The sequence below is a fragment of the Varroa jacobsoni genome, unplaced genomic scaffold (genome assembly GCF_002532875.2).
Source record: "Varroa jacobsoni isolate VJ856 unplaced genomic scaffold, vjacob_1.0 scaffold_862, whole genome shotgun sequence".
NCBI classification, from domain to species: Eukaryota; Metazoa; Arthropoda; class Arachnida; order Mesostigmata; family Varroidae; genus Varroa; species Varroa jacobsoni.
Window position 1 is genome coordinate 42,325 of NW_019213764.1, and position 11,698 is coordinate 54,022.

General features: G+C 42.2%; 1 protein-coding gene across 2 annotated transcripts in view; it reads right to left on the reverse strand.

Moving 5' to 3' along the window:
- LOC111264473 (gamma-aminobutyric acid receptor subunit beta-like) overlaps positions 1–10,716 on the reverse strand; it is a 29,199-nt gene extending 18,483 nt beyond the window's left edge. For both annotated transcript variants that reach the window (XM_022840417.2, XM_022840414.2), the window contains exon 1: positions 9,335–10,716. In XM_022840417.2, the coding sequence (XP_022696152.1) occupies positions 9,335–9,894 (560 nt within the window). In that variant the 5' untranslated portion in view covers positions 9,895–10,716. The remainder of the gene's footprint in view (positions 1–9,334) is intronic.
- Between the last annotated feature and the right edge of the window lie 982 nt (positions 10,717–11,698).

Below are 11,698 nucleotides of genomic sequence, written 5' to 3' on the forward strand. Positions count from 1 at the left end.
TTATAAATGAAATTTTAATTACTTAACTAGGATGATAACGTTCTCTTTTTTACTCTTGAGTACCTGGCAGTACTTTTGAGTGATTGGTTCTATAAATCGGTGGCGGGTACTATGCAAAAAGCGAACGGTATAGGGAAACGGACGGTCGTTTGGGAAAATCGGCATTGGTAACCACCAACTGTGCCTCACTCCCTTCTAAAGACATACTCCGTCAACCCTTACTCCTGCTTATCAAATCGTTATAACGACACACTTTGGTCGCTACATCATTATAATTTATTCTAACTGCATAAACAATGGTCCGTATTAAATAATAGGATGGACTAGCCGTTTTTCTATTAGAGTTTACTTACCTAGAGAGTTGGTACGTCTTAGATCAATATATCTGACCTATCAGCCGCAAGCAGGAAAATTTGTTTTTTTACAATAGTATTCACAACTGGTTAAAAAACAGCTGCTCGTTTTGAAATAAGGTTAAATCGTAACAATCAGGTGACGATTTGTGTGTTATGTGTGAAAAGGAACACTTTTCACATCTTTTCTAATTGATGTTCCCTGAAAACTTTTCTTGCTATGCTGTAGACTAGTGTTTCAGCTCTTTTATCCGCTCTGCACTTTAGGATAAGAAAGCTATTTGAGTTGGGAAAAAGCATTATTAAAAGAAGTTTCAGAGAACTATACACTTGGCCAAGACTTTAATTTTCATTGAAAAAGCCAGCCAGTTTGGTGGTTTCTCGACTTTCATCAAGTAATGCAATGTAATGCACTGAAGCATGTAGACGCAAACGCAAAATATAGACAGGTACATTTATAGAAAATTATCACAAGAGACGCAATCGGTCAGCCATAATACAGCCAAACTAAAATAAGTAATACTATTTTGGGCAGTCTGAGTATCAATTGAGCGATATATTCCTTACCGCCTCCTAGCGGAACAGAGAGAATTAACGGAACCTGCCTTTACTAATGCAAATAGCAGGAGAAGGTTGAATAGTACAAGTAAGGCGAGGCCTAAGGATCCAATTGAAGGTCGTTTTAGCCAGCACGAAGGGAACGGCAAAATTAACCTCGTTTCCTAATGTCGTTACCGCGACAGACATGAACACTGATGCCAAATAAACCACTTCATCGCAATACTATACCCTAAAATGGCGTCTATACTATCTAGTGATACCGTATGACGAAGAGTTTCGTTCCGCTATCGATATAAAGAAGAGGTATATTCGGATAAAATTCAAATACAAAAGCACTATTTTGTCCATGTCAAGTGTAAATAAGAAATGCGCGGCTGTCGTCTGACATCGTCTCTATTTGGATGAAAGCTAGAAACACGGGTTTCTGTCAACCTTTCGAAGTATGCTGCTATATATATATATATATATACATATCTATATATACATATATAGATCCTACTTACGAAATTGTTGTCGGTGCCAGGGATTCCGGTGTTTCAAGGCTTTCCACTCAAAAAGAGTTGGGTTTTTGTACCAGCTCGAGGAAGCAACGTCCTGTGATACTGCAAGAAGTTGACTTTTTTTAGCCAGTGATTAAAGGTGTCACTTACGGCGTTCGAAAGTTGAAAATCTAGTTCTGCACCGAGAACAGGGACAGAAAGCTTTTGGCCATATTCTAGAGCACGAGCTACAAAAGACCGGCTATGCGAAAGGATCCGAAGACCCGTGGATCCATGAACCAACCACGCTGATATGGCAGGTTCTATGAATTTCTTAAGTAGGTGTATTATCACTTTTTTTTCTTTTTTTATAATCAAGGTAGAGACGAATTGATGTCTGAATTATACGGGCAGCTCAAAGAACGACCTCGACGACAGGAACGGCTGTGTGAGGCAATGTCATCTGTGTGTCAATTTGCAGGTTGTAAAGCTCGGGATAATCAAGCGCAGTCAACGACGAACCACGCTAGGCCGTCGCATTTTCAGTCTGTAGAAGGTCGATACAGGATAAGGCTTGCCAATGACGAAGAAGTCCGACCCAATAAATGTATAGATATTGTACGTTACAACTAACAAAAATGTACTGTATTTGTATGGTATTTGTATCAACTAATTGGTCGAATTACGAATTTGTATCGACAATATAGGATTATCTTACACTTCAGACTGGTCATGGCTTGACAAAAGCAATAAATCGAAAGGCCAGTCATAATACTTCCATTTTTTTCCAATTGCTAGCATATTTTTCATTATCTACCACCTCAATGTGGCCTGGGTCGTTCAAGCCGATTAGCAAATAAACGCCTTATAGGCTGCAAGCATCTAACCTATGTATTATGAATACAATTTTTAATACAACAAGCGTGAAGTGCTGTGTATGCCCTGTGATGATGTAAACAACGCTTGATTTATCAAAAAAAATTTTACATTATCATCTTCCACGATTTGAAGTATACCCAAAATAGAAAATTTTAATTTATTTAAGAAAAATTTAATTTAATATCGAAAAGATCGGTCATGAGAAATGAAACCTCTTCATTACTTGATCTATGAGTTGTTTTCAATGAACAACAGAAACAACGATGAAAACAATTACTAAAAGGACAATAGCCTCCTCTAAACGCACGTATCCTCAGCTCTCTCAAAAGAGCGGTTGTTTTGCATCATTGCATATTTCCTGAACTAATACCTGGCGAGAAGGCACACATATATATATATTCCAACATTTAGTAGTAAAATAAATGGCTTCGTTTGCTGCACTTTATTAGCTCCCCAAAAATGTTCTCAAGCAGCGCGTTGAAATGTGCGAATCTTAGCAATGGTCGCTATAGGCTATTGTGTACCGGGTTTGGTCCATAGGTAAATGGATTGACGGTTAAATGAACGCAGAACCCTGTGCAGGGTACAATCTAGAACTGATCCATTATGAAGTACTTGAAGCACATAAATCACAACGTTAAACTCTGTTAGAAACAACTCTACGTTTAAATTCATGTGCATTTCTTACAAACTTCATTTTCGTTGTACAACTGTTCGGCAACAACCATAGCCCGTATTCGAATCTACTTACTTAGATTTAAATCAGCCATAATAAAATATAGAAACAATATAAATATGCTAGATGTATCGCATTCTAGCATTCAAAGACTATTTCATTAATCAAAATCTTTTGGTATCGCCCATGTCAGTTCTCGGAGCTGCGCTATTCAGGTTGCTCTAGACTATTAGTTTACGCTTTCCAGAAATCAATGTTTCCGGACTCAAGTAGAGTAATTATACTGTCGACTGGCAATTTATGGAAGACCTCTTCATCCGGTTTCGCAGTATCTACTGATAGGAGAACAGGAATTCAGGTGACACTGCAACAGAGCTCTCTTCTGCATCGTCCTGATCTTAGACAGCAGCGATACGTCCAATGCTGCGCTAACACTGCCCGACTTAAGGTTCGAGAGGACTTGTGGCTCAGATATCTGGCTATCAAATCGATCATTCTCTCAACTCTATTTGCGGAAACGGTACGATCTGCCCTCCTTACGTCGCCCTCACAAGTCCCAAAAATGTCTTGCCCACTGGTCTTCTGTCCTTTAATCAGTTGCCTAACGACATTTTGCATACAAGACTAAATGCAGAAATCGTCCAGAATCGAGTGTAAGATAGCATGTAATACCAGAAGTCGTTAACAGAACGACCCTGGCCTAATTTGAAATTTCTTAAATGATGCCGGTTAACCTAATCGAGTACTTGCGAAGACGAGTCTTAGGTGAAGCATGTGTTATCTATTTGTAGATTCAAACTTACGAGTCCTGCATTCCTTTACGATGAATAAGGTCATTTAGTCTCGTGGACAGCGAGTGAAAGTAAATCAAACTGTTTGGGTCATCAAGCATCTTCTGTACCTACGATTCCGTGCAAAACATTTATTTTCTTGGCGTTGAACGATGAATGCTGCCATTGTTTCTTTTGGTACACGAACATGAACTGCTGGAAATTAACATGAGCTGTTTCAGCTACATATTCACACGATGCCGCAAGAGTCTTCTTTTACAATACAAATTTGCTGTAAGTAGTTGTTTGTTAGATCGGCGTATGTACTGCGATCAGACACGCCGAAGACCAAAGAAACTTCGAAGATTTATATTAAGACCCTAAAATAACAAAGACTGCATGACTACACTTAAGGAAATAAATGAAAGAATAAAAGGGAAGTACAGAGGACTAGGAGCAATTGAGACGCGCTGAGAAAAAGTCGTCGAAAGATAATGAAGAGAAGCTGTAGTGGACAGCCAGTGTCGATTCCTTGCTACGTGCACCTCTTCTCGTCAGTCAAATTCGCGCTTGAAAGGCCTTTATTGCCAGGACGACATAACCGACGCGACCCCTATGGCCGCTGCTATTACTACAACTCTCCCTACTGCCACTGTGTACCCGGGTAGCTCCGAGCTCCTCCTTCTCTTTTTTCATCGCTTTAGGGCCTTTCCTCTTGGTCTGGCAAAGAACTTTTTCGTTCTCCCAACGGGCTGATCTTGCTCCAGAATAATACGCATTGCTTCTATCGCCACTTTTAGTAGGCCTTATGCTTGTCAAGACCTTGCACTGGCTGCCTAGCGTCGCTGTAAGTGCGTCGTAATTTGTGAAGAGTCAACACTGAATCATACGGGGTGGTGTAGTTGCAAGCCTTAACAGTTACTTGTAGGTAAACACACAAAACGCATTTAATCATTTTTATTTGAAGGAAAAGGCCGTTCTCCTGTCTTTAGCTTATCGAAATACGTGGTCGTGACAGTGTATATGCGATCATGGCATAAAAGCAGGTGTCGCCATTATGCGGGATTGCAATTACCCGAAAATTTTTGAACTGAAATTGTAAAGGACCAGAAAGGAATATCGAATCCCAAAGCTGCAAGAACAGAGCCACGTTTACCTTTACAAAGGTTTTTTTTTGTTTGAATACTATCGGTCTAACAAAGGCAAGGCGAAAAGATGATATACGGTGAGTTAATGAACTTAGTATTTTTCTGACTGACTATTATTGTCGTATCGCCCAGTTAGCGATTCCTCTAGCTAGGAAATCCCTGTCTAGGGAACGCTGAGTAGGCATATGTATATTGATCTGTGTTCAAGGATGTTCCTAATTCAAACGCACGAGAGGGTTTCAAGTAAGGGAGATGTGGAAGAGATGAAGAAATCCTTCTTGATTGCTATATGATGGCAGCAAACTCTGCCCCACACTCGTTGCCGCAGTCCGCTTCAAGGAAGAATGCCTTACTCATATGGAGTCATCTCTCGCCAAATTCAAGGGCATATTTGTTTAGCGGATCAGCAAGGTGTTCGCTAAAAAAGTTGCTAAAAAAATACATGCGACTATCCAATGGTAACAAGAGGGAATGCAGTGGTAAGTTGCGCAGAATCCTAGTTTGGTCATCACACGGCATTATACCAAGTCTTTCATTAGGTGATACAGTTTTTGTCAGTGGAAAGGATCGAGATCCAGCAAGTCCGGTTAACATCTTATACGGGACATGGAGGTCAAAAGTCATAATAAGAGTAGTAAGCCTTATAGAGCAATTTTTCTGTACTGTTCATTCAAGCCTGAATTTTCGATGCACAAGAGGAACATACGCGATACATGTGTGTGTAGAACACAATTTGTTGTCAACAAAAAGCCTATCGACCCTTTTCACACGAATCGAAGTTCAGGCATTTAAATGGGATAAGAAGCTACTATCCGCTTAGGTGGCGCTTAGAAACATTGATAAATAGCAAGAATGTCTTCTGATGGCTGGTGTGGTAGAGAGTTTATGGAGAAGACGTTTTCGGAGATCAGCTAGATGGTAAGGACACAGAACTATCGTACGTAGGACGAATACGATTTAAATTTAGTTAGCTAAGCTGGTTCCGAAAGCATATAAAAAAAAGTTAAACGCCCAAACACGATTGTGTTACGATTGTTACTTTACGTTCGGCTAAAGTGATAATACTGACACTGGCCAATGCGTTACTATAAATGGAGGACGTATTATGACAGCACCAGTTTATATGTATCGTTATAGGCGTTCACCTATACCGCTGACTGCCGCATCTGCTGCTTTGGTAGCAAAAGAGGTATTAAGGTCTGCTGAAAGCATTGCTGTTCTTCTTAGTTTTAGCGCCGGATTATTAGTATCTACGAAAAAGCATCGTCTCCGTTCATAACCTTTTTTGATAACCGGATACCAACGTTACTTCTGTACGGAATGCTCGAAGATACAAAGACTTCGTAAGGAGAAAAGTGGCTTTAATATACGATGGGGCCGAACATCTACTACGATTGGACTGACGTTACTCTCCAAGTAGCTAACGTCATGCCCTCGGGCCGTACTAGTGCCATCGTAAGCATCAGCATCAACTGCATCATCATCAAAAAAAGTAGCGGAATCATAATGATCTGTATCATTTCCATGGAGGCCCTCGCTACCAGCAGCAATGACGAGGGCGAAATGTTCGAATCACCACAGAGTCAAGCCATCTGTCATACATCATCCATGAAAGATTATCTGCTTTTTATTTCTTCGCATTGCAACCATTGGGACAATGCGGGGCGGGGAGCGAAGATCCCTCCACGCGTTCCAGCCGATCGAGACAACGTGTGTCTTCGGGGAACTTTTCGATAGAGGGTTATCATAGTGACCGATGTTGGTCGCTCTGGTTCGACGCAGAGCCACACCGTTCCGGTGGCCCTTATGGTTCCCCATTCAGCTATTCCTATGACAACTAACAAATAACAAATCGTCAAGAACACCAAAACCACAACGAAGAGCTTACGCCCATGATACCGGCTGGCTAGACTGTCATAGATAAAATTGACAATAGAATGCTAGCCACACACGCCGTATTGTTACGTCAGATGGCTGTTGGAACTATAGTATTGTTAGAAGTAGCTGACATGAAACAAACTTTTACTGCCCGTACTCATTGGCCCGTTGCCGCAGATCATCAGGCCTTTGCCGTCATTCGAGGGTGGAAAAGGCTTCTGGGCTTCTATTAATCAACTTTGTAGGACAGGATGATCAGTAATACCGGCAACCGTGTCAATTGCAGGGGGAATCAAGTCCTACAGAAATAACAACAAAAGGCCCCAGCCGGTTGGAACAAAGTTTTTAGAAGCGGTTTTCATCTTTTTCATCTGTAGTTGCGTTACTCAATGCCGTCCTGCACTCTCGTTGCCTCTGTTTAGCTGAACAAGCAGAGGCGCACAAACGGCCACAGGCCGACTTAGACTTTCCGTTTTCGGCAGCTAGCGGCACTGCCATTTTTGGCTATTGTTGCTTGGCAAACGTGACTTCCATTCAGTATTCCATCGGTTCCTTTTCCACAACTATGACCGTCACCTGGTCTTGTCTGGCCAATATAAATATGGCACAGCGATATTAAAACAACAGGGAACAGAGTCGCGCGTTGAGAATAAGACAGCGGGCCGATTCGTGGAGCGGCGGGGAAAATAAGGTGAAAAACGCTGCTTCCGGACGTCGTTTTCAGTGTTATCGAGCGGAATCTCAATAAGCCCAGCACATCTTCAACGGCCAGCCCAGCATTGAAACATTCCATGGTCACTAACTACTATCACTTTAACAGTATTATGAGGCAGATAACGGGACAATGAAGAGTAAGTGAATTTTGAGGTGTTTGGAACATCGCCTAAATGCTGCGGTGTACCCGATGCGGTTACTACTTCTGCGACTTCTTCTGCTGTACGACAGGAAAGCTCCAAACGGGATAACAGGCAGCGCAAGGCAGTAATAGCTTTGATAAATGGTGGACAACGAACAAGTTATTATTAGGATCTCTGCCACAGACTTAATCGCCGCTTCTCGTTTAAAAAAGATGAAGGCGATTACAACGAAGATGGTGACAAGAATAAGGAAATAGCGGGGGGCACAAGGGGGAAGAAAGAACAAGCGACAGAAAAGAGAGCGAACAAGAAATGTAGGGTCCAGCGCTTGTGGGAGCAGGCTAGCAACACATAGCGAAGGAAGGCTACCAGAGGTGTCAGAGTATGTGTTGGGGTTAAACCATTGTATAGGTCCAAGGCATCTTGAAAGCCTTCTTCTTACTGCTTGGAGTCCAGAATGTCCAAAAGCTATGACAAAACCGCTCTGGCAACAACTAGGACTGGGGAAATGCTCATTGCGCCCTGTTGCCTTCGACAACAGGACGCAATGAGCATCCTATGGCACAACACTGACGTCATAACACTGGTTGCAATCAGCAGCAGTCGTATCATATTGTACGTGTTGGCGCGGGCTAAGCAGTGTAGTCTAGGTAGAGGGAGAAAATTAAACAAGCTTATTAGAATCGGGCTAGGTTGCAAAAGGTGAAACCACCATCGTCATAATCATCGTCACCATAGCCTGATCTTGCTCCGCGCTGCGACGAACAGATGGACAGCGAAGGACAAAGAGAAACAATAGTGTACCCCTAACTAACCCTTATATAAAAAGAAAACAACAGAAGAAGAAGCGATGCAGAATGATAGAAATGAATGAATACACGAAGTATGAAGGAAAAAGGGAACTTTGGTTCGATGGCCGTCTTTTACATCGCGGACAAAGCAAACTACCTGTTTATCATTGCTCAATGTATTATTTGTCATATATACGCGATCAGCGATGCGTTAGCAAATCTAATGCGCCTTACTGGCATACTTGTTCTTCATATCACCAGATGTTCTTTACGTACAGCTTTAGCCAAGTGAGGTTCCTTCTCTTTGGTGTGTGATGACGAAAGGGGCTTGCCGTGCACATTTACACTGCCGTTGTGGGTAGAATATTATTAGGATGAATAATATCAACTAAATCTCAAAGTAATAGGCCGAAGCAGCCAGTCAAATAGTAGAGGATCGAGCTGATGTCTTCTAGGTATAATAACTTTACCGTATTTATGACATAGTGTTGTTATCGATAACTTGCTATATACACTATTGTATTTGGAACATCTAAAATATTGAAGACATAAGTTTGACAATACACCTATGTGTATGAGTAGCAATACAGCTATTAAGGAAGGGGTAATAACAAAAACGATATACACGGTATAGGTAGTTAGTAACATAAACAAAAAAAGCATACTTACATACATGCATACATGGGCTGTTTTAGCTATACTTAGTCAAATGTTAATGGGTAAATAAGGCTATGTTCCAAGACCTACATATGATAGGTAATAGCAAAACGCAAAGAAAAACACGTGTTGATGGACACAGACACTGAGGTAATCGCGTTCGAAAGACATGAATAATCCACTTTACGCTGAACTTTTTTAGATGCATTCCGCCGAGTCACCCTCACATGTTTCCAGCGTCCTACTGATGCAAGCTTAATATGTCTAAGGTTTAAAGACACTTACCCAAGCTGTGAAAGGAGCACAAGGCACATAATAGAAAATGGAACGAAGGTTCGCTTAAGCATCGATGTTAAAGCTTCGTCCCTTTTAATTATCGCTGTTGTCGTCGAAACTCCGCCAGCCGCTCGTTTTGCGTCTTTTCGTCCTTCTACTTTGGCTTCTCCGCCCTCTCCTCTTCCGAAATGGTCTGTTTTTGCTCCTTCGACCTTCTGGTCTTCTCCTGATCTCCTCGCTGTTATGGTGAATAGAGAAGAGCACTCCTGTTGTTCTACCAGCGTTTTTCCATAGTTGTATTTAATATTCATGTTATCAGCTGTCTTATTTAGATGATGATTACACATTGTTATCCAGCTATTGCTGTTGTTTCTGTCGCCGTAATGGCTGTAGTTACGGTAACCGTTGGCGAATTGTTGCGTCGGTAACGGTATAGGTAGCGATCGCGCGGGGGATCGTTCTAGAGCACTGAGCGTAGACCGCGGATCCCAACCTCCTGCAGAACGTGCAGTGGTAGCATCACCGTCATCGAGCAACATCTGCCTTATCAACCGACACCCTCTAGTCATCGCCGATGACAACAACGATCAGGGAGATGCAAATCCACTAACGGTGGCGGTGGCGTACCATCAGGTTCTGCTGGGATTCGAAGATATCCTCATGCGGTCATGATCGCTCAGCGATGAGACGAGGGCTGTCAAGCGAAGACAGCCGTACAGCTGCCTGCCAATAGTAAAGGACGATCTAATCAATTTTTGGTATTATATGGGCACTAAGTCCAACGACCGAGGACCTCAATGGCACAGATGGAGAGGATATGAGAGAAAGAAAACACACCAGTGGCCTGTCGCTGATCTCTGTTATAGTTATCTCATTAGCCACAATTATCTAACCACCATTTTCATTTGCATAACCACGAGCAGCACCATGCACCCACTACGTAGAAGCTTCGTTTCTCCGTTGTCGAGCCGCTCCCCTGACGAACGACCCCTTTCTGCGATTGCAGCTCCTGCCGCTCAACGTATCAACAGTACGTACTACTAGAATTACCACCACTAGCACAGTGATCGTCGCACTAATGACTAACTGTCGTTGAACACAAAACTATTAAAATGATTGCACTCCCTCTGCGGATAGCAAAGGAGGCCCTACTATTCGTGGCGCAGTCGTCCGTCTGGCAGGACAATCCAAAACGCCAGTCAGATCGCTGTTAACCGCCGCCAGTAGTAGCAGTAATGGAAGGAACCCAGCATCACCGGAATCGGATGCTACAACGACCAGTCGGCTTTAAGTGCCCTAGGTTGTATAGGGCAACTAGACAACAACGAGAACAGTAATGATAAGAAAAGGATCAGCCAAAACGCACAGCTCGGACCACGGCCTGCTGCTCTGATCGTGGTGTACGGCGCACGAGGAGAAGAGAAAGCTCGTTTCCCGCGCAGGCCCCGAACAGAGGAAAGAGAAGGCGCCTGAAAGAAAGGGCTTAATGTCGAGTCATAGGGACTCACACCTAATAGTATAGACCCTAACCTTATAGGAACGACACAGCGCACATACACACGAGTGGGTTGGATGGACGAAGAACCGAGAATCAACTAGACTACCGATCAAGAGAACCGTTAGACAACCCGACCACCGGAGGGCGCCACCGTATCTGCTAACCTCGAAACAGCGATAGCAGTCAGCAGGCGAGGCAAAAAGTGACCTACCAGGATCTAACGCAAGAAGTATCGCGATAAGAGTTTCACCATAACGGGCTGATGCTAATCGAGAAAGTAAAGTTTTAACGGCATCACAATTGAATATGTGTTTAAGAGAATACACTCGTTTTTTATTTGATATATACACTAGTATATCGTTATATCATTTATATAGAGTCTACCTAATATACACACACACACACACATATATATATATATATATATTTGTTATGTATGTAACTTTTTGTTTGCCTTATATGCATACGTTTGTTAAATATGGTTGTCTTAGTAACGAAAACAGTAAAAAGTTATTTGAAACAATTTTGTAAAGGTCAAGTAAAAAAATTCTTTCCAGACTCTCAAGTTTACCAGTAAGCTTCCTTGGAAGCCGTAGTACTAGCCCTGAGGCATTGCCCGATCGAAGTGATCAGTTTGCAAAAGTCGTTTGTTTGATATACATTGTTTGAGACGCTAAAGGCTCCCCCTAACTTACTATTACGTGTGTTCCCTAATTTGAAAAAGTGGGCATTCTTTACGTCGTTATTAACATAAATGTCTTTATTAATGTAATCATCTTCCCTTTTAGAAAGCTGCCTCGTAAAAACCGTTAAAAAGAGCAATCGAAGTGTCGCAGACGGGCTAATCCTCTTACCGATTATTTTCCCGTTAGTGT